General features: G+C 32.0%; 1 protein-coding gene across 1 annotated transcript in view; it reads right to left on the bottom strand.

Moving 5' to 3' along the window:
* Positions 1 to 21,146, bottom strand: part of LOC118199247 (guanylate cyclase 32E-like) — an 876,682-nt gene that overhangs the window by 249,984 nt on the left and 605,552 nt on the right. Inside the window, exons 9-10 of the mRNA XM_085815399.1 lie at positions 20,364 to 20,472; positions 4,184 to 4,363 (exon numbers count right to left, since the gene is read on the bottom strand). Coding sequence (XP_085671525.1) covers positions 4,184 to 4,363; positions 20,364 to 20,472 — 289 coding nt within the window. The remainder of the gene's footprint in view (positions 1 to 4,183; positions 4,364 to 20,363; positions 20,473 to 21,146) is intronic.

The following is a 21,146-nucleotide window of genomic DNA, read 5'->3' on the forward strand; positions in this document are numbered from 1 at the left end:
TTGCGATTCTGTTTCATCTCGGGGTAATTGCGACATTTTTGGGCATCGGATTTAAATATTGCATATAATTTTTCCATTTTCTAATTTAATTTCCTTTTATTTTAACCTTTAATTGCTCAAAAGGTAATACGAAATAAAACGTGATCCAGTTCTTTGGGATTATTCAGGTTTTCATGTTTCATATATTTATTTATTATTGACTTGAGAAGTCGGTCTGGAGTCTGAAAATGAATAATTTAAAATGTATCTTATAATTTTCATATGATTTATAAGTTTATTTTAAATAAAATAATTTTTTCAATATAGTATGGTATCGTCTTAAATTTTGCTTTTGTTTTTAATATTTAATAGGTTTATTTTAATACAATTTTAGAACTTTCCTAGATATACTTCCATTAAATTATCAAATTGAAGTTTTTGATTATTTATATATATATATATATATATAACTAGCTCCCTTACCTGGCTTTTATTTTCGCAATCGTTGGTGGTAGTCATATACTTCTAACTTATGTATTTCAAGTAAGGAAAATATTCATGTTTTGGCAATCTCAAATAAAATAATAGTAATAAAAAATGTTGGGCAAATATACAAAATCTAACTTTTAATGCGATCTCCCAGTTTTATACTGATGTTTAGGAAAGTTTTATACGCATTATGAAAATTATGAAAAACTAAAAATACAAGAAGTGTGACTCCCGTACCACAAAAATTAAAAGGTATATTTGATTCCAAAAGTTGCAGTTTTAATATCATTTTCAATTTGGCTTGAGAGATCTGTTAATTAAGTTATCTGTTAAGAGATCTGTTAATTAATAATTCGAGGAAATAAGTTTAAATGAAGTGAGACAAAAATGCGTACAATTTAACGGGTCGTAAAAGTCGTATGGTGCTCACATCAGATTTTTAATCATAAAATAATTCATATTTAAATAAAGCACACTGAATTAAGATACTAACGTCATTGAGTTGATGTTGCCCTAGAATTACAAAATGCTAAAAAATAGCAGGACTGATGTTATCGATAATATGAAATTTTGAGAGCATACTATCATTAATAAAACTGGAACAATGTGCTGTTAAAAGATTAAAAACTCATCAAAATAGATAGTATACATTTGAGATACAGTGGATGGACAAAAATATGGAAACACCTTGCGAAATGCATGTTTCAAAAGAAAGATTGATTTTAATGAAATATGTAGGTGGCGCTGGCGTTTTTGACTACTGACGCCACCTATACAACTTCGTAAATGTGCTAAATAGTTCAGTTGTTGTCGGAGTACTGTTATGTGAGTTTGTCATTGCATTATGTCAGAGTTAACAGACTTCGAACGTGGGCAAATTGTTGGAGCACGTATGGTAGGTGCTTCTGTAAGCAAGGTAGCCGAGGTGTTTAGTGTTTCAAGAGGTACTGTATCGAAGATTTGTTCCGCATATTTGAAAAGCTGAAAAATCAAATATCAATATCAATGCATTGAGATATATCAAATGCATAATCTGCACATGTCACATGTTAAAGTAGCCAAAGCTACTTTGATTGTTCATAGTTTAGATTAACGACAACTAAACGGTGTTTATAACCTGTCACATTAAAATAAGCACTGCAAGTGTATTTTTCCCGCTCTGACTTGGCTCGTGATGATGCTAGCCACTGCTATGGCAGATTACCGGATCTTTAATATGTTTCTTCTGAAACTTCGGAATCAAATATTTTGCTAGGTTTATATTGCTGTTCTTATGATAGTTACAGTTCTTGCAAAGGCAGTGCATATATGAAATTCTTTAGCATTTTCGTTCGATTCAAAATTTTACCTATTTGCGGAATCCCTATATTTATTGTAAATGTAAACCTAATTGATGACGTAGAGATGGAAGCGTTATGCCTAAGTATCACGTAACTGTGAATTTGTTGATCGATGACTGTTGTTAAGGTAATTCGTTAAAATTTCCTAATCCCCACTTTGCTGTGATGGCGACATACCTTAAGATTAAAAATGAGAAGAAGGTGAGTACGACTGTAAAATGCCTATGTTTAAAGAACATAGTATAAATAGAAGAATTATATTAATGCTGACAAAAGTTAAAAGAAATGATTGAGCACAGTGAGTAAAATAATTGTGACGTGAATGGCTAACGCAAATACATAGGAGAATCAATGTAAAAGAATTGTGATTGCAATAAGCTTCAAGTTGCCCCTGTCAAATATCAATGCCCCTCTCATGGAGTGAGTATACTAGTCTACAAATATAACAACGCGATTAACATTTTAACGCCTAGAGATGAGGAAGAGATTAACAACAAGCAAATACTCTACTCCAAAGAGTATTGGACCAAAGAAGTATATGTATGTTTGAGTAAAATAATTGTAGGAATTTGGAAAGCATAAAACCTGTACAGTTTCTAAGAATATTTCTGGAGTATAGGTTGATCGTAATCTTCGATAGGAATCTTCGCTCAGAAGACAATCGTGGTTGTTTTCGAATCCATCTGCAGCGACTGGACATTTCCCGTACTCTTGCTACAAAATGTCTTGCACGTCACATCATTACATATTTCTTCTATTATATTCCAAATTCCTTGCAGAGTGAATGATAATGCTGATTCACGCTCTCATCAAACATTAAAACATGAACCTACCAGGTATTGGTTAGAAGACAGCGCTTAATAATTCTAATATGAGGTCACTTTGCTTAACTACATCTTATTTCCTTAAGTATATATATATAACATATTTTCTAAATAACAGATTTCGCTTTCTTACATTTTGCACAATGTTTTGCTCATTTAAGTTTATCAAAAAAAATTAACATTATTCTACATATCACATAGAGTCACCCCCCATAAGATTTAATAACATCATGTAAATGATTTTTCAATGTATTCTAAATATTTAAAAAATAAAAGCTTACAAACTTCTTACTAATTGTTGCATGCCTTTTTAGTGTTATATCAATGTGCAAAAAAGCATTCAGTTTCTTGTGTAATATTTTGTGGTTTGGGGCTAGGAAGTTTACCAATATTTTCACATAAATGCATGCAATATCTTTAATGATTTATTTCTTGTTGTTAGGGCGCTAACACATCTCATATTTGTTGACAACATTAGTCAACATAAGATTACCACAGCAAAATCAGCTATCTATCCTGCAGATATTGCAATGAACAGGAGGGAAGTATGATTTTCTTCATCGACTGAAAAACAAAACGCAAGATAAAATATTTCCTTTCTTAAATTAACGTCAATCATCAGGAATTTAAAAATATAAAGTCCTGATTGATTACTGTGTATTTAAGCTTCTTAAAATCGTTGAATTGAAATTTCAATAAAATAAATACCACTGAATTATTCAACAGAATATAAGATATTTAAATTTCCAAAGGTAAATTTAATTAATTTATTTTTATGTTTTCTCTTTAAGGGATTAACTACTTTCAAAAACAAAAACATATGTAATTAAATAAATATTTTTTTATAATATTAATATTCCAATAATTAGAAGAATTTTTAAAATAAACCCTCGTGTAGAATACGCTCTAGAACCAGCGTTGTGGTAAGAACAGCTTTCAGTTCCTGCCGTTTAAGGAACGCAATTCAGCAAATTCCTCATATTAAATCATCTAAACTACTATATACGTGAAACTTTCTGTATACTCTTTTACATATATAGATACACATAAAGTTATTATAATACCTTTTCTATCTATATATTTATTAAAATTTTGTTTTTACCAAATTACAAAATGATTTCATTCTTAATTAAGTTTTCATAAAAATTTATCTTTTCTATTTGCGTGTATGATTTCTCTGAAATGGCTGATTAGAATTGTTAAAGATTTTATATAATTGTGTAAATATTATATCTGCAAAACATTATATCTAAAAGAGCCCCAAATATTGTGTTTGTGACAGAAGAATATTAATAATGTTCTCCAGTCAGAAGCAAAATACTTGGTTTAATGAATAATAAAGAATTAAAATTTACTTTCTTGGAGACTTTTGTAGCAAAAGATATAACTTTTGATATAAAGAAATATACTTATGTTTTAATAAATTGAACAATCTATATTATTTTATATGTTATGAGCAACATAGCATATACCTTAATTCAGAAAACCATGTAACTGAGTTTTTTCTTGCAATTAACCGTTTAATTTAGAATGGTACTTTAACACACTTACTGTTTTTAATTCTTTTTTCATTTTTCGGGTGATGTCAATACTCTTTTTACGAAGTCTTTTGATAGCAAACATACGTCCTTTGTAGATACCAACTGTCGTGAAGATGCTAGTATAACGAAAATCGGCTTCTGCATTTGAACTAAGAGATACTTGACTCGAACGTATAAAGGGATGAAGACCCTATAATGGAAACAAATAAAACAGTTCTCACAAAGTCACTCAAAAACACCTAAAATTCAACAGTACGGAGCATAAATTAAAATTGATGAAACAGATATATATCTTCTCTGTGCTGAAGGGAAAAAGTCAGTCAATTGGGCGAAATTTCAAGGAATATTTCAAAGGGTACATCCTAAACTAATTATATTTCAATTATATTTTGATACAGGATTTGATTCCTATTAAAGTTTGGGTTGATCTTTAGATTATGGTAACTTGGCGATTTTTTTGGTGACCAACTCTCCTACTGCAACCCTCTATTTTTTTTTTCGCCGCCATTTTGTCATCACGAAGTAAAGACATGTTTCTTTTCTTTTTATTTACTCAACACTTTTTCCAACAATCTACTAGCCGAATTACACTTATGCTAGAAATTTTATGCAACAAAACTGCTTAATCATGACAAATATTAACTGCAAAATTGGGAAAAGTACACAATCGCAAACTCCTTTGCGCGTTTTTCAGAATAGCACATACACATAAACCATTTGCACGTCGACTTATTTTTACTTAAAAAAACATCACAGAATTGCACAAAAATGGCATTGCACACACTCTTAACTTTATCCATCTACACTGCTATTTTCTCATAATTTACAAACATTTGCACGAAAATTCAAGAAAATTTTGTGAATCTTTAAACTCGGTAAAAAAGCACATATATGAAATTACCTGATCGCGAAAAAGTATATACACTTTCCAAGGATGAACATTTCCACGTATAAAATAAATAAAATATCCCAAAAACTTTTACCTCTAAATTATCTATTATATTATAAACGTCACCAAAGAATTTATACCGCAAACATTAAAAATAGTTACAAATACTTAGTGTCAAATATTTAAATTATTTCCATACACGTTTACTTCAACTAAAACGTATACCAAATTGCTACAAACATAAAATTCACAAAATAACTATCATTTAATTAAAATATCACTAAACCATGTACACGTCGACTTATTTTTACTTAAAAAACATCCCAGAATTGCACAAAAATGGCATTGCGCACACTCTTCACTATATCCATGTACACTGCTTTTTTCTCATAAATTAAAAATTTTCACGAAAATGCATGAAAATACTCAACGTATACTACTCAAACGTATTCCAAAATACTACAAACATATAACTCACAAAATCACGATCATTAAATTAAAATATAATTAAATTAAAAAACACTACTTAAAATATAAATAAGCACATACATTAAATTAATAAAAATTAGATTACAATCCTAATTACTTTAAACTAAATCATTGCTAATAACAATTTTCCAATAATACCATATTAATTTATTTACTCCTTACATTTAGAACAATTCATAAAAGTAATATCCTCAAATGATTAAAAATACTAACTTACCTAATATTCTTCAGAATCTTCATTACGTGGCACGCACACTTCCCTACAGAAAGAGTTCCAATCGGCTGCAGTACTACTGCTAATTTCTAAATCCGAAATCCAGTAGTCAACTGGCAGTCTATTCACCCAGTAATAAGAAATTAATAAAATTTCACCCATACTCAAACTACTTTCAGCAAACCACGTACCCTTCCTTACACTCCGTTTCACAAAATGTCCATTTTCACCAGATTTCTTGCACCGCCATTCAAACTTATGGGTAATATCCTTCCTTTCACACAATCTCATTTCATTTCCACATTTTGGACATTCATACTTATCCGCAATTAAACCTACACTCATACACCATTCAATCAATTCTTTTGAATTATCAGATAAACTTATTAAAAATTTAGAATTCACTTTAGATAGCGCCATGCAATCCGAAAATTAATCAACACTATTTCACACAACACACAATGAAGCTTAATACAAAATAATATAGTACTACAGAAATTTTTCCAAATTTTTTTACCTCCTTTTCCGATTAAAGAACTGTAATTCGTCCATTAATGTCACATGACATATCACATGATCTCTCATTTTCCTCACACAAAATAATGCGTAATCGGAACTGAGTACTTCTCACATTATTAACAAAGTCCTAGGTAGTAACCTTTATCGCCTCCAAAATGTCGCCAAACTACCTGTTACCATATTCCAAAGATCAGCCAAATTTTGAATCCACGGATAACAACGTTATTTTTTCACCCCTTAGCTGCACTTACGCGGAATGCAATCCCTTATCCATATCCACTCACTAAAATTATCTTTTTAGGTTATATCGCTAGTGAAAAAATCAATTAAGATTTTTGCTTATAACAAGGAAACTTTACTAACTAAATTGTACTAAGTTTCTTTTTCAAGATTATTTACCATTTCATCTTCGCCAATGTTTCTTAAATACACTAAACTAAATGCACTTTATTTATTGAGAATATACAAAATTTAAAAAGAACCTACGAGAATTCTTTTAAACACAACTAGCCTGTGGAACTAAAAATTCACCCGAAAATCTTGAAATCTAGTATGCAGGTACTTCTTGACTAAACAAGGCTGTGGAATCGAAAAAGAAAATGCACGATCAATAAAATACAGAGCGTTCATAAGAAACGTTCAAAAGAAATCTAGTTAATAAGAAACGCATATTCTAAGGTATATGTGGGATACGTGGATCGGAAGTTTCAAAGTTCGGACAGCTTACGCGTTTGTTCTTTTTGAACTAGAATTGAAAATGCCGCAAAAATCCATCGAACGAGGGTATAACGAAATAAAAGGTATAGCCAACTGAAATTCAAGATCTCATCAGAGACTTAGAGACTCGACATATTGAAGAACCGCATGAAAATCGTAACGATATAAAATCAGACGCTGTATTCTTTTAGTACAAGCTTGAAACCCATAATTATCGTGAGAGTGCTACAGATCTAAGCTTACAGCTTTTCAGAGAAATTGTCTACTTTTGAGATATGCTATGGCACAGACATCTTCATTATCTGAAATGAGAACCAATGTGCCCATGTGTTGGACGTGCAGTATTGACGAAGAACACTGCAAGAAGTTTTGAAGTGGCTGGAAGACATCATCGGAAAATTTGGAAACTAAACCCAAGGCATGAACAGTAATTTTTATTCTGCTATCACATTTGCGAAATAAATAATGTATCGATTTGCAGCCAGATGTTGTCATGGGTTTTGCTTGATGCAGATGACCCGATAATTCCCCGTATACGAAACAGCTCTGCTGCTCCCCTCACTCATTAGGACAGTTATACATATATTACATCCGACGTGAACATTTTGGAAGGTATTACATATAGTGCATGGCTACTAATACTGATCTTTTCACAGCCGGTCATCGTCAAAGATCCTTCGCTTTCGAAAGTGTGCAGGCCTCCATATTTATTAAACATCAAGTCTGTTCACTGCGACCGCTCAATAACAGAGCGAAATTGACGGCTACAACCGGTTTCTCCTTCTTCTGCTGCTGGGCTCCGAAGGTGTAGGACCTTCTGGCCGTTCTCACCCTGGATGACGCTTGTATGCCATTTTGTTCTTTTCGTTCCTGTTTTGACTGCCATCTCCATATTGTATGTAGAGTAATGCATTTCTTCTAGAAAATAGAAATTAGTACTGAAGATTCAACTAAAATTATCTAGATGCTGACTTCTGCAGTAAATTAATGATATTCTACGACTTGAAATATCCTCGAAAGGACTTCATGTGCACATGTACCACTTTCCTGATGATACGAATATTCGCCTCGTGTTTCTTCAAAAATATATTGGAATAACCAGTCAAATCAAATTCCTCCGTTATAAAATTTGATTTTTTTTATCATGAAACTTTGTTTAAAGACGATGCACTGAGATTTACTTTGATTGGAATATTATGCATTTCTTGTACGAAAGGTTAGATTTCAAAATGGTAGGACTGTTTCTTTCTGCCGCTGTATGCTCACAGTTAATAAGCTTCTGTCTGGCGATATTTACTTAATTTATGCTGGTATTAATTCAAAATTTTATGATGTCAAGTTATAATAAATATTATTTAGTTCACATTATTTGAAATGTCATCCTTTGGGGGTAAGTTACTTTAATTTTATATTTCTTTATCCACATTCCCTCATTACATTTGGTACATCATGTTGATATTACATTAAGGATACGTGAACTATATCCTATATTTCATTTCTATCAGGGACATCTTTCCTGCTAGTGTTTGATCGCACACTGAGAATGTCTTCAAAGAATATTAAGAATATGTTCTAACTATTCTGTAGACCATCTCCCAAACAAGCATATATAGGGTATGGTAGGACGTCAATTATAGACAATCTTCCTAAGAACTTATTGAGCAATTACAGAATTTGGTGCAGGACAGCATTCGACGTTCTTTGAGTTCCTTCCAAGCAAAACTTTCTCACACATTGCAGTCAAAGAGATTATAATTATGTATGATGCTTCCAAATTTATATTTTTTCATGAATGAATTCAGTGTCTGTTTTTACGTCTCTGTTTGTTTATTTTATCAAATTGCATAATGATAAAGCGATTGTTTTAAGTATGCTTGTTTTATTCTTTCTTCACAGAGAGTATAAGGGTGCTATCTTTTTCATTCTGTTTGGCCCGAAGTCGAAATTCTGATCTGGAAATTTGCAGTTGTAGTTAAGAAGTAACAGCTCACAGCGTAACGATAACTTTAGAAATCCTAGCTCTGACACGAAAATCGAAGGCTCACCGACTGACAAAATTAACACCCGTCGAAATTAATTTTTTACAAAATTATATTGTTACCTATAGACAACCTATATACATAGGTAAGAGCGGTAATGTTTTTGGCCTAAAAACGGGATAGATAGTTTTCCTTGAATAAGCACAAATTAGGGTTCCCACTATAGCTTTTTACTGTTTTTACAATGTCTATCTGCACGTGTGTATTTTTCGTCCACAACAACTCTCATGTCAAACTCCCCCTCCGAAAAAAAAAAAACACTTTCTCCGTATGTCATATCCTTCTTTTCTTGGGCGTGTAGCTTCTGGATATGTATTTATGTCCTACCGTAGATGTATCGTATTGTGTGCGTTGCATAAAACAGCCATTTTAACGGCACAAAATTTTATTAACACACAAATAAAAATAATAATTACAAACGATTAACACACAAGTATAACTTCGTATTTTGCATCTAAGCTGACATACAACACGTTTCCTTCGTTACTTCGCTACTACCTACTAACTACTCTTCTCTAGTAAGTCTCATGAGAGAGAGGCGTTGCAGGCCGTTCGGCTAAATTGCGCATGCGTGGTCATCACGTCATGACACCTCCCCTCGAAAAGATTTGATTGCGTCTTTCAATGACCTGTCAAATCCACATATATAAACATTTCTTAAAACAAAATAAAATAACATTCATGAAATTTTCGAACTTAATTAACCAATTCTTACCATTTTAAATTAAAATTACTTCAACATAAATTCAGTAATCCTATTCATTTAAAAAGATGTAACATTCAATTAACATTTCAAACTTAAATCCTTCACATAATCATAATCATATAAGCAGTTATCATATAAACGAGACAATACAAGTCAATCGTTAACATTAAACATAATACTTTAGCAAACCCTAGCTAAATCTTTAAACACATTACCTACCGTTAGAAAAAAAATTAGCATTTTAGCAAAAAAAAAAAAAAAAAAAAAAAAAAATGAAACTAAGCAGTCAGAATGTCTTATAGTTCATAGTTCATAACGTCAGTCATGCTTCACTCACTGGGAAATATAATCATGTCATTTTAAGTCACGTCATCAATAAACTCAGCATGGTCTTTTTGTCTACACATAATGTTACTGTTCCATTTTGTTAACGCATAAATTACTGGATGCACGTATTCACTTTCTGATTCAACGATTGGCTTTAGCTGTAAAAGCTTATCTATTTGACGATCAGCTTCATTTCTTAGAACTTCAGGTATTCGATACGGTTTCTGCTTTCCTGGTATACTTCTAGGTTTCAGTTTGATGCTGTGTTCTCCCATATTGGCGATTTTCGGAATACCAGTTCTTAGGTTCTTATGCCTTCTTAAAATTTCCATAAGTTCTTTCTTCTTATGCGGTTCAAAGTGTGTAAAATCACATTCCTCATTAGAATAGTGTTCTTTTGGTTTCCGTGGAACAATTCTTGGAACGTTTTCAACTTCGCCGAAATCAATATCTGTATCATATATCACATCGACATTATTCACAGCGGTATTGAACTCTCGTATCTTGTTTGCGTGAACGTGCTTAGATGAATTGTCAGGCATTTGTACTATGTAACTATAATCAGTATGTTTTTTGATGATCGTAGCAGGTCCCGTACATCTGGCTTAAACTTTGTTTTGGCTTTCAGGGATTAAAACTATAACCCTGTCACCTTCCTTGAATTCTTTATGACGAGTCTTTCGGTTACGGTAGAATGCATAAGATTGTTGCTTTTCAACATCTGTAAGTCCTGCGTATTCAGCAGCTTTTTCCAATTTCGTCTTCAAATCATTCAGATAATCGGTAACTGAACTTAACTGTCCATGAGGAACAGGAGTTTCATTAGTCCATGACGATTTCAAAATAGACAACGGGCCATTAGGACGTCTTCCATAAAGCATTTGAAACGGAATAACACCAGTCGTAGAATTAGGAACTTCTCGGTAAGCCCAAAGTAAATACGGTAGATGTTTCTCCCAATCTTTCGAATGTTCTCTAACGGTATGATGTATCATTCTCCACCAAGTTTCGGTGCATTAAATCTTTCTACCAGGCCATTTGAACTTCGATGATAAGGAGTCGAGAACCTTGGGGACGATCCGATCCTTTTCAAAAGCTCTTGGGTCAACGAAGCAGTAAAATTAGTTCCTTGATCTGAAGCAACGATTTGAGGAATTCCTGTGCGTGAAAAGATTTGCAACAATGCATCGCATGTTGCTTTGGCATTAAAATTCTTCAATGGCACCGCTTCGGGCCACCTTGTACATTGATCAACAGCACACAGAAAATATTTGTAACCTCTACAGCTTGGCTCTACAGGTCCTAGGATATCCACATTAATTACCTGGAATGGTTCTTTAGGACGTGTTACTGGCGTAATCGGAACTTCATCAAAGGGACGCTTTTTCGCTTGAAGTTGAGAAGAAGTACAAGCACTGCAGTATTCATTTACATCTTTCTTGATTTCAGGCCAAAAGAACGAATATCTCAAACGTTCAGCTGTCTTCTTGGTTCGCAGGTGACTTCCCCATAAGCTAGAATGAGCTAAGTCCAAAATTTGTTTTCTTCTTTCCTTAGGAACGACTAACTGGTAAACTCTTTCTCCTAGAACTTTATCTTTATGATACAAAAAGTTGTCAATAACAATAAAGTTATTACTTCCGTTCTTAACGTTTTGCCAGCATGTTTTTAAAGATGGGTCATTCATTTGTTGCACTCGAAACAGTTCTGAATCCGAAACACATTGATCGTGTCCCGTGCTACCTTTGGAATCATCCTTACCTGTATCTTCATATACAAGCGCACAACATTCTATTATCTTCTTAACAATTTCCTTACATTTTTCATTAATTAGGTTTTCCCTATAATGGTTAAGTATTTCGTCAAAATTTTCAGTTTCATGAAAAGGCATTTCACCGAAACTATCAGTAGCAATGTTCACATTTTTACATTCAAAATTAAACTTTCTTTTATCATCTCCCCTTAACTCATTAACAGCACTTAACGACAAGAGTAAATTATTACATAATTTATCCACCATTGCAAATGTTATAAAAATAGGTGATATAAATTTATCATTTTCAGAATACATTACTAAAGTTAGGTTAATGAGAGGAGCTTTTAAAGCTTGCTTTTTACTGTTTTTACAATGTCTATCTGCACGTGTGTATTTTTCGTCCACAACAACTCTCATATCAAACTCCCCCTCCGAAAAAAAAAACACTTTCTCCGTATGTCATATCCTTCTTTTCTTGGGCGTGTAGCTTCTGGATATGTATTTATGTCCTACCGTAGACGTATCGTATTGTGTGCGTTGCATAAAACAGCCATTTTAACGGCACAAAATTTTATTAACACACAAATAAAAATAATAAGTACAAACGATTAACACACAAGTATAGCTTCGTATCTTGCATCTAAGCTGACATACAACACGTTTCCTTCGTTACTTCGCTACTAATTACTCTTCTCTAGTAAGTCTCATGAGAGAGAGAGGCGTTGCAGGCCGTTCGGCTAAACTGCGCATGCGTGGTCATCACGTCATGACACCGTATTTGACCGTTTTGCAATCATTTAAAGACATGAATATATTTTGAGTGAAACTTGTAAGGTATATGTTAATTTTATAACAGTAATTTTAAATTAAGTGGGCTTTCCTATCGATTTTTGATGCATCTTACAACTCCCTACCAGAATGAGGTTTTATAACCGCTTTGAATGCAAAAGAGTTAGAAATAGTATTAAAGAAAGGTTCAAATTCGTGAGAGAGAGCTAGGAATTCTGAGTAGCGCATGTCTGCCTTCGGGCTAAGTGTCTCTAGAAGCTGCCACGCTCGGCCGTATATTACGTGCCTTTTGATATTCACTGACTAGTTTAATTAAGGGCCAACAACGTCAGATTTGTGTTAGCTTAGGCTAAGTCTATTTTAGTTAGCTTTAATTTAATTCTTATTTTGAGTTCAAGCGCGAGTGGAAACTTTCTTGTAAGCAAGAAAAAAGGGGCCAAATTTTCATCTAATTTTGAGTGAAATAAAGGGTATTTAACCCTTCTTGAGTCTACGTCTTAAATGTTTGAACTCAGCGATAAGTCGCTAACAAGTTCATTAGATTCCTCAAAGTTCATTTTAGTAAAAAAAGAGTGAGGAACTACAATCTGAACAACAGAAAAATTATTTTTCTTGAAGCCCATAACATTTTTTAATGAAAAACTGTAATAAAATCCAAACCTTTTTAGCATTCAAAATTTGTATATGGAACTTTTATTCATTTTTATAAGGGTTTTTATTCAAAACTTTTTCAGTTGATTATTTCAGTACATAACATGTTACATTTTCTTTGAAATTAATAAACCAGAACTGATACTTTATTTGAAACTTTGAAAAGACTTTCGTGAAAACTTCGTTTTCAATTGTTTCATTCTAAATATTTAGCAGCGCATTCCTTTCCAAGCGTGAAAAGAATCGTTATAACAAAACAGATTTATTTAGGTAAAATCAGATTAATTAAAAAACAAAACTCTCAGTATATACTTTTTTAATACAAGGAGCTACTGGCTACTAAATATGTGACATTCTCCACCAAGTTTCGGCACGCAGATCAATTTTATTTACCTCATTTATAATATACATAACAGCCAATTAAGAAACTATATTTTCATGTCCTATCTCTTGACATTTCGTCATTCTGGAATATTTTATTGTTAACGTGGATATCCATATATTTAATAAACAGATGCTTTAAAGCTAACCTATTGTAAAAGGTTTATAATATTTGGGGGCGGCATAGTTGATCTTTAAGACATTCCATATCAGAAAAGAGGAGAACATTTTCCTTTAGCAAAGATTTTCTTGTATGCACAGCCTGATCTATGCCCAATTCGAAAGATTCTTAATGTTTACGTAATTTTTCTCTTTATTTTATCTGACACAGAAATTCAAGACAAGTCTAATATTGCACCTTCTGCTGATGAAAGGAGTTCGTTCACAAATAAGACTGATATTCTGAATCATCAGCAAAAACTTCATTTCTTGGCATAGAGATTCCATTTGAACTAACTTTACAAAACTTGAATATTCACTGTTTTAAAATGTTAGCACTATTGCAAACTTCACCCAGTTCTTTGTCAAAAGTTCTCGAAATTTTCAGATTTTCACCTGCATCTTATATTTCTCTGATTTATTATTCTGCCATGTACGAAATTTTAGTTTCAAAATTTATATGATGAGGTTATTGGATTATCCGACATATTCAGCAACAACCAAATTCGTATCCGCCGACCACATTCGTTCAGTTTAACAAAAATATTAACATGGTGTGAAGACCACGTCCTCACATTTTCACTCCGAATTTCAGTTCCCCACTGAAATTTCTGAATGAACATTTTCTTAATTCTGAATTAACATTTTCTTACTTATAATGTTCATTACACCCAATTAAGGAGCTGTGATATTCTGATGTCAAATCGTTTGACATTCTGTTGAATTTTATCCTTAAATTGGGTACTCATATATTTAATTAATGTTACTCTCGCAAGCGTGAATGAAGGCTGCAAGACACGTCTGGTAACTTTTCGCCTACACCGATTCGGCGCTACAGTTTCTTCAGCAAGTCTTCGCACTTCTTCACACAATGACTTGTATTCATACCTATGAAAGAGATCAACAAAACAGAGCACTTTTTTTTAGAAAATCGTTGAATATTTTTCATTCCTACCAAATCCTGCAGATACATGCAAGCATGACTTCGAAATTTAATTGGTGACTTTTGCGACGTTTCAAGATTGCACTTCCTTCGATGTCCTATTCTTCTAATGACGAACTCACGAATGTCATTTGGTGATTAGTGTTATCTACGTTCTTATGGCCAAATATTATCTAAATTTATATTGCAACATCAATGTTATATAGAAATACATATTTCACAGGTGGAGATATTACTCGTTCTTTTTTTTCGTCCAAAGGGATTTCAGTCCCGAAGGACTGTTGCTTTCGTTTTGGCATTTTGCGTCGGACTCATAAACGTCGGTTCACTTTTCAAACTGTTGCCACAAAATGTTAGAGTCCTGCATTATATTTGAAGAAATTAAATAATGAAAAATCTGCATAAATGATTGTCTATTTCTCGCATTGTGATAAAACAATGGTACATAGAGCCATCGAATTTTGAATGACGAAATCCTACTGCGTATATGGGCATCTGAAATCCCAAATTTGGAATTTGTTTTATTATAGATTTTATATTTTGTAAAACTTTAACGAACTTTTGATTTACAAACTCAATGCTTTAAAAGCGAGAAATGGCAACGTTATATATAAAAAAAAAATACTTTTATCTCCAGCTCGCGAGACTGTGTATATCGGAAATTCTAAAGATATGCTTAATTTAACATTATTTTGCGATATTGCTCTTGAACTGAATTTTATGGTTTAAGTGCAAAGAACATGATATTTAATAAATAAAGGTAACACTCAAAACGTTAAAAAAACGCCCCTTTGGACGTAATTTAAAATCTGAAGAATTTCAGATTTTTTTTTTGGGAGGGGGTAAAATACATGGGTAAATCAAGATGTATCTTTTATCAAAGGTTATTGAGACTCAACGGAATCAAGGTTATTGACACCCCGTAGCACGGGAGGTCAAATATTGGGACATAACCGGGGACGTGCAGTCACAAAAACCGCGTCTCGTTATGGTTTAAATAAAATGTCCTAATCAAAATATTAAAATTTTATTTTACCCATACATTCTATAAACACATATCTTCGAACAAAAAAAAATATTTTGCAAAGAAATTAGTCAACACTAGGAACATCTTTTCTGCAACATGAACTTTTTTTTTATGAAAAACCACTTGCAAATGTAAATTATGCAAAACAAACCAGAAGAACTATTATTTTTATGAATAATAATTATTTTCCATTAATTTAACATGTGATAGATATATTCAGATGAAAAATATAAATATTGTACGAAACATAAAAAATGACAGTACCTTACTATCAGTAATACCATTGTGTTCTTGCAAAAGATATCAACTTACTCAGCATATTCTTGTGCACATTCGTGACATAATTTTTGTGTATATACCAAACAAATTGGCGTTTTACAACTTAAGCATAAATACGAAGTTTTCAGTTCTTTCTTTTTCTCTAATATTTCGTTTGTGAATAAGACTTTCCAAATGCTTTTAGGATCCGTATTTTCACCCAATTTTCCATATACTCTTAATCCTGGAAGATGAACTATATTATGCGCGGGAGTTCTCACATTTCGTTGAGGTTCAATAGATGACCACTTGAAGCGGTTCCTAACATAATAATATTTTATAGATGAAATGGATTCAGTCTCTGGTTTAGTGTATTCATTGTCAGATTCAGAAAATTCTGATGTCGTGGAATGCGAACTTTCATTTGAAAAATCTTCTTGGCATTCATCTTCATCGCTAAATTCACTTTCCACTTCATCAAGAATTCTTTACAGCACTTCTGCATAACGCGAATTAGAAGGATATATGATATTTCTCGGACTGAGTCTCAGAGCCATGTTTCCACCTGGGACAGAAATCGTAACACTGACAGAGAAGAATTATCAAGGACACAAAAGGAGAAGGTAGCAGGAGAATCCACTCAGTCAGACTAAATATAGAATAGGGGTGATAGGAACAACACCTGTAGCGGTCTCTGAGACCGCCCCAAGTCCCCAGTTACGAGTTAATATTCTCTTCATTCGGGATAATTGCGTTAGCATTGCAGAAAAACAATTAAAATATTTCTCTCTAAATAATTAACAACATTTAATGCTGCTTATTTGCCGGTATAAATTTTTGCAACACATACGCATAATCTACACTTTATCTTGTAGCCTTCGTAAAATATAGTTATATCACATTACAATCATTTAGAACATAATAGCTTTGCTTACCTGTAAGACAAATATTATTATTCGGGTAGAAATTTCTATCCCAAAGGAGAAATTTGTTCGAAGGGCTACTAATTTCGTTTTGGCATTTTGCATTGGTTCACTATAAAAGTCTGCATAAATTTTCAAATTTATGCCACCAACTATTAGAACTCCGCATTATATTCAAAGAGATTAAATAATGAAGAATCTGCTGAATGTATGTAGGTTTCTAATATGGGGCAAAAACAATGGTACTTAGAGAGATCAAATTTTGAATAACGTAGTCCTTCACTCGAATATGGAATCTGGAATTTGTTTTATTATCTATTTCATATTTTGTAAAACTTTAACGAACTTTAGATTAATAAACTCAACAATTTTAAAGCGTTTCATTAATGTGTAATTCATCGTGTGCATCTACAAGCACGGATTTTTTATGCGCCAGGTTTCTTTACATTTCTTACTGGTATTATGTTGGTAGCGTTGCAAAGCAAAGGCATTACAGTATCTAATGGTATTTTCCGTCGAATGACTTCGAATGTCTATCATTTTTTGAAATCCAGTTTTGAATTCCCCGTGTAAAAAACGCCTCTTTGGCCGAAATATAAAATCTAAAGCTTTCATTTTTTTTTTTTAAATTCTTCATTATTATTATTATCCCGAAGGGGCATTAACACAGAAGGGCTATTAGTCTCGAAATGATATCTTGCGTCGAATCACTAAGCGCATTGAATTACTTTTCAAATTGTGGCCACAAATTATTATCGTCCTGCATTGTATCGAAAGAAATTAAATAATGAAGAATATTGATGAATGTATAGTAATGAAGTTTCAAAGAAATCTCGCAATTTTGAGCGAACAACCAACTTTATTAGTGAAAGAAAAAAACTGAAAAACATTTTAAGCGCGGATATTTTATGCTCGAGGTTTCTTTACATTTCTCGCTGATAATTATGATGGGTAGTGTAGCAACGCAAAGACATTACAGTATCTATGTTTCTGGCACTGTGAAAATACAATGATACCTACAGCCATCAAATTTTGTAAAACATTGTACTCCACCCAAATGCGCGAATTTTAGATTTCGAATTAGTTACATCATCTATTTCAAATTTCTAAAACTTTAATGAATGTTTGATTAAAAATACTTAACGATTTCAAAGCAAGTATTTACAACACTGTACGGGATAAAATATTTTTATCTAAAGCGAGCGAGACTGCCTATCCTAAACTCTGAAGACATACTTTTTCTAAATATTTTTAGCCCAAAGGGGCGTTAGCCCAAATGCTCTTGAATCATGTGTGCGTTTGTGTTAATGAAAAAAAAAAGTCCCTTTGGGCGTAACATAAAAAGATTTCAGACTTTAAAAAACATTTTTGGTTTGATTGAACTATATAGAATGTTTGTCGCAGTGATCGGAATTTGGTTAGTGACGCTGGCTGATGGCAGGTAAGCCTGGGTTTGAAATCTGGAGATGGCATGGATGTTGATACAATGGGTATCACATCTACAACTCGACATCAAAATAACATTTCTGGAATTTTCGTTTTCGGGATATCTGGTTGGTTGACGCATTCGAAAACTAGAATTTTGGAGAAATCCTACGAGAGAAAAAGCTTCAAGCGAAACATTTTCTGCTCGATTATAAAATGTTCCGTACTCGGCAGTTGGTTATTGTGGACTCATTATTAGGCGGGAGAATAAAAGGTCAGAGCATAATATTGTAGACCTTCGACTAAAGATCTAAAGCAGAAACCTCTTGGCTATGCTTGTTTAATTTTAATCTGCACACCAGATCTCCATCCATCTCTGACTAGAAGATCTGGACAAATCACAAAAATCTCTTTATCACTGTATTCCATTTAATTGAACCGTACCATTATTTAAATTATAATACAAAATGATAAAATATTCATAATATGCATTTTATTTACAAAACATAGCGAAACAATGTTATGTCTTGGCTTTGCACCAAATATTTACAGCTAAACAGTTTATCTGATGATTTTACGTTTCACTCATGAAGCCTTGTTCTGAGAACGGTAGAGATCGAAAAGCTCGTTTTTTCGTGAAAATTTTCCCTAACCTCACACGCCGTTAGATGTAATAACCCCATATATATACAGTGTTTCTGCGGCATGAGGGACTGGGATGGAGGCGTATAGTTTATGCAGTGGGGTTACACTCATACAACCAACGATGAAATTGTGGTGTCCAGCCCACTTCTTCCTTTCCGGCTCTATATATAAATGTTAATTTTATCTTTTTCTAATAGATCCGTATAAATAATATAGTTTTGATTCGCAGAATGTTTTGTAAAACTTTTGAAAGCATTGGCAAGAAAACGAGCACTAATACAAATTTATTAAACATGCTGATTCCCAAGACTCAAGTTACATTTCTTCTATTACTTCAGAATTTTTCAGCCTTATTTAAAATATGAGACAAACAGATAAAATGAATATACACTTAATCGTAATCTCATTTTAACATTCTTGAATATTTAAACTATTATAAAACAAAATTTCAGGTGAAACTAATTTTATTTTTATCAGTACATATTTAAATTCAAATGTATAAACATTATTTGCGGGGAAGCGAGAAAAGAAGTAAAAGAATAATGTCTCTAATATTGATAAAATTATAATGCTTTCAATTTTGTATCTATTTTCTGTGTAATGAATTATAAATTAGATGTCATACTGAAGGCATTTTTGAAAAAGGATCTTAAATTATGTAATAAATAAGAAATAATATATGTTAAATAACATAATTCGAAGTAAATTTATCGTCTGATAATGGAAGGATAAAAAATTAAAACAAATAGTTCTAAAAGAAGCAAAATTACTTCTATATTTAATTTCTTTCTTTGTTGTTTCTCTTAATGCAAATGTTGATACATTTTTGCTTTCGGATTTCAATAATTTATTAAATAAATGCACAATTATAGATAATTTATTTCTATAATTGAAAGTCTTTAAAAACTTAAATATTTTTATCAAGTTAAAATGCTATTTAAAGTTTAAAATATGATCTAAATATATAGTTTGTAATATTTAATTCGTTACCTCTCTTTTTAATTTCTAATTTACCAGACATATTTAAATTGCCATGTACCTACATATATTTTTACAACCACTTGCGCATTCCATTGTTACGCAAACTGAGTTAATAGGGACGAAAAAATTTGCAACCTGGTAATAAAACTAGCTGACATAATGCTATCTCATCATGTAGCTGACTATCCAGCTGTATATTCCAGTTCAGTTATTACTATGTAGAATTAAATTTAGGTGAGAGAACGTGTAGTGGGGAGTTGTTTTATATTTCACTTATTTTAATTATACTTCCATTTTCTTTTTTAAAAAATGTTAAACTCGCTATTCTATCTAAAATAAATTTGAAACTTACCCTTGAAATTCTTCCAAGAGTCGCAGTCGGAGTATATTCATTTATTTCTATATCTTTGTAATCTATTTTCCATATAAGGCTATCCAGTTCTTGTTCATATGCCCAGTTCCTGGTGGAAAAAATGTTTAAACAGAATAAGTTATGAAAAAAATTTTTGATCGGTTTAATTACGAAAAGGGAATTTATTTACAAAAGAAATTCATTATGCATAAGTTTTGGAAGTAATTCGAAACCTGTTAATACAACTGAAGCTAAAATAAAATTAAACATGAAAAAAATCAAAATTTGTTCATGTTTAACTTGCGTTACTCAAATAATTTTATCTCAGTTACTTGAACATACAAATAATTTTATCTCAGTTCAAATACTTGAATTAGTTATGTCTCTAATTGGCTAAACTGGCATTAAAACAGAATAAAGCATAATATGCTATCAAGGTTTTAACTTTCTTTCTAAGACAGTTCAGATAAAAGAAAAGTGTTTTTTTTTAATATAGGTGAATAAATTAGCTTAATAACTAATTGCATTTAACTCTGTTTGAGAAAAAATATCGATAAACATGCAAAGGTTTAGATTCCAGTAAGAAATTCTGGTGTTAAAGCCCAGCAGAAAATGTATAAAAAACTTAAAAGAGAATTTTCTAATGGATGTTAAAAGAATTGTCCAACTCAAACATAAATTTAAAAAAAATTAAAATTTTATTTTATTTGAAAATAATAAATTAAATTTTAAACGTAATATATTGCTAAAAACAACGATACATAATTACACTCTTTATGAAAA

The sequence above is a fragment of the Stegodyphus dumicola genome, chromosome 4 (genome assembly GCF_044657685.1).
Source record: "Stegodyphus dumicola isolate Sdum_Otavi_A_Nest chromosome 4, ASM4465768v1".
In the NCBI taxonomy this organism is placed as follows: Eukaryota; Metazoa; Arthropoda; class Arachnida; order Araneae; family Eresidae; genus Stegodyphus; species Stegodyphus dumicola.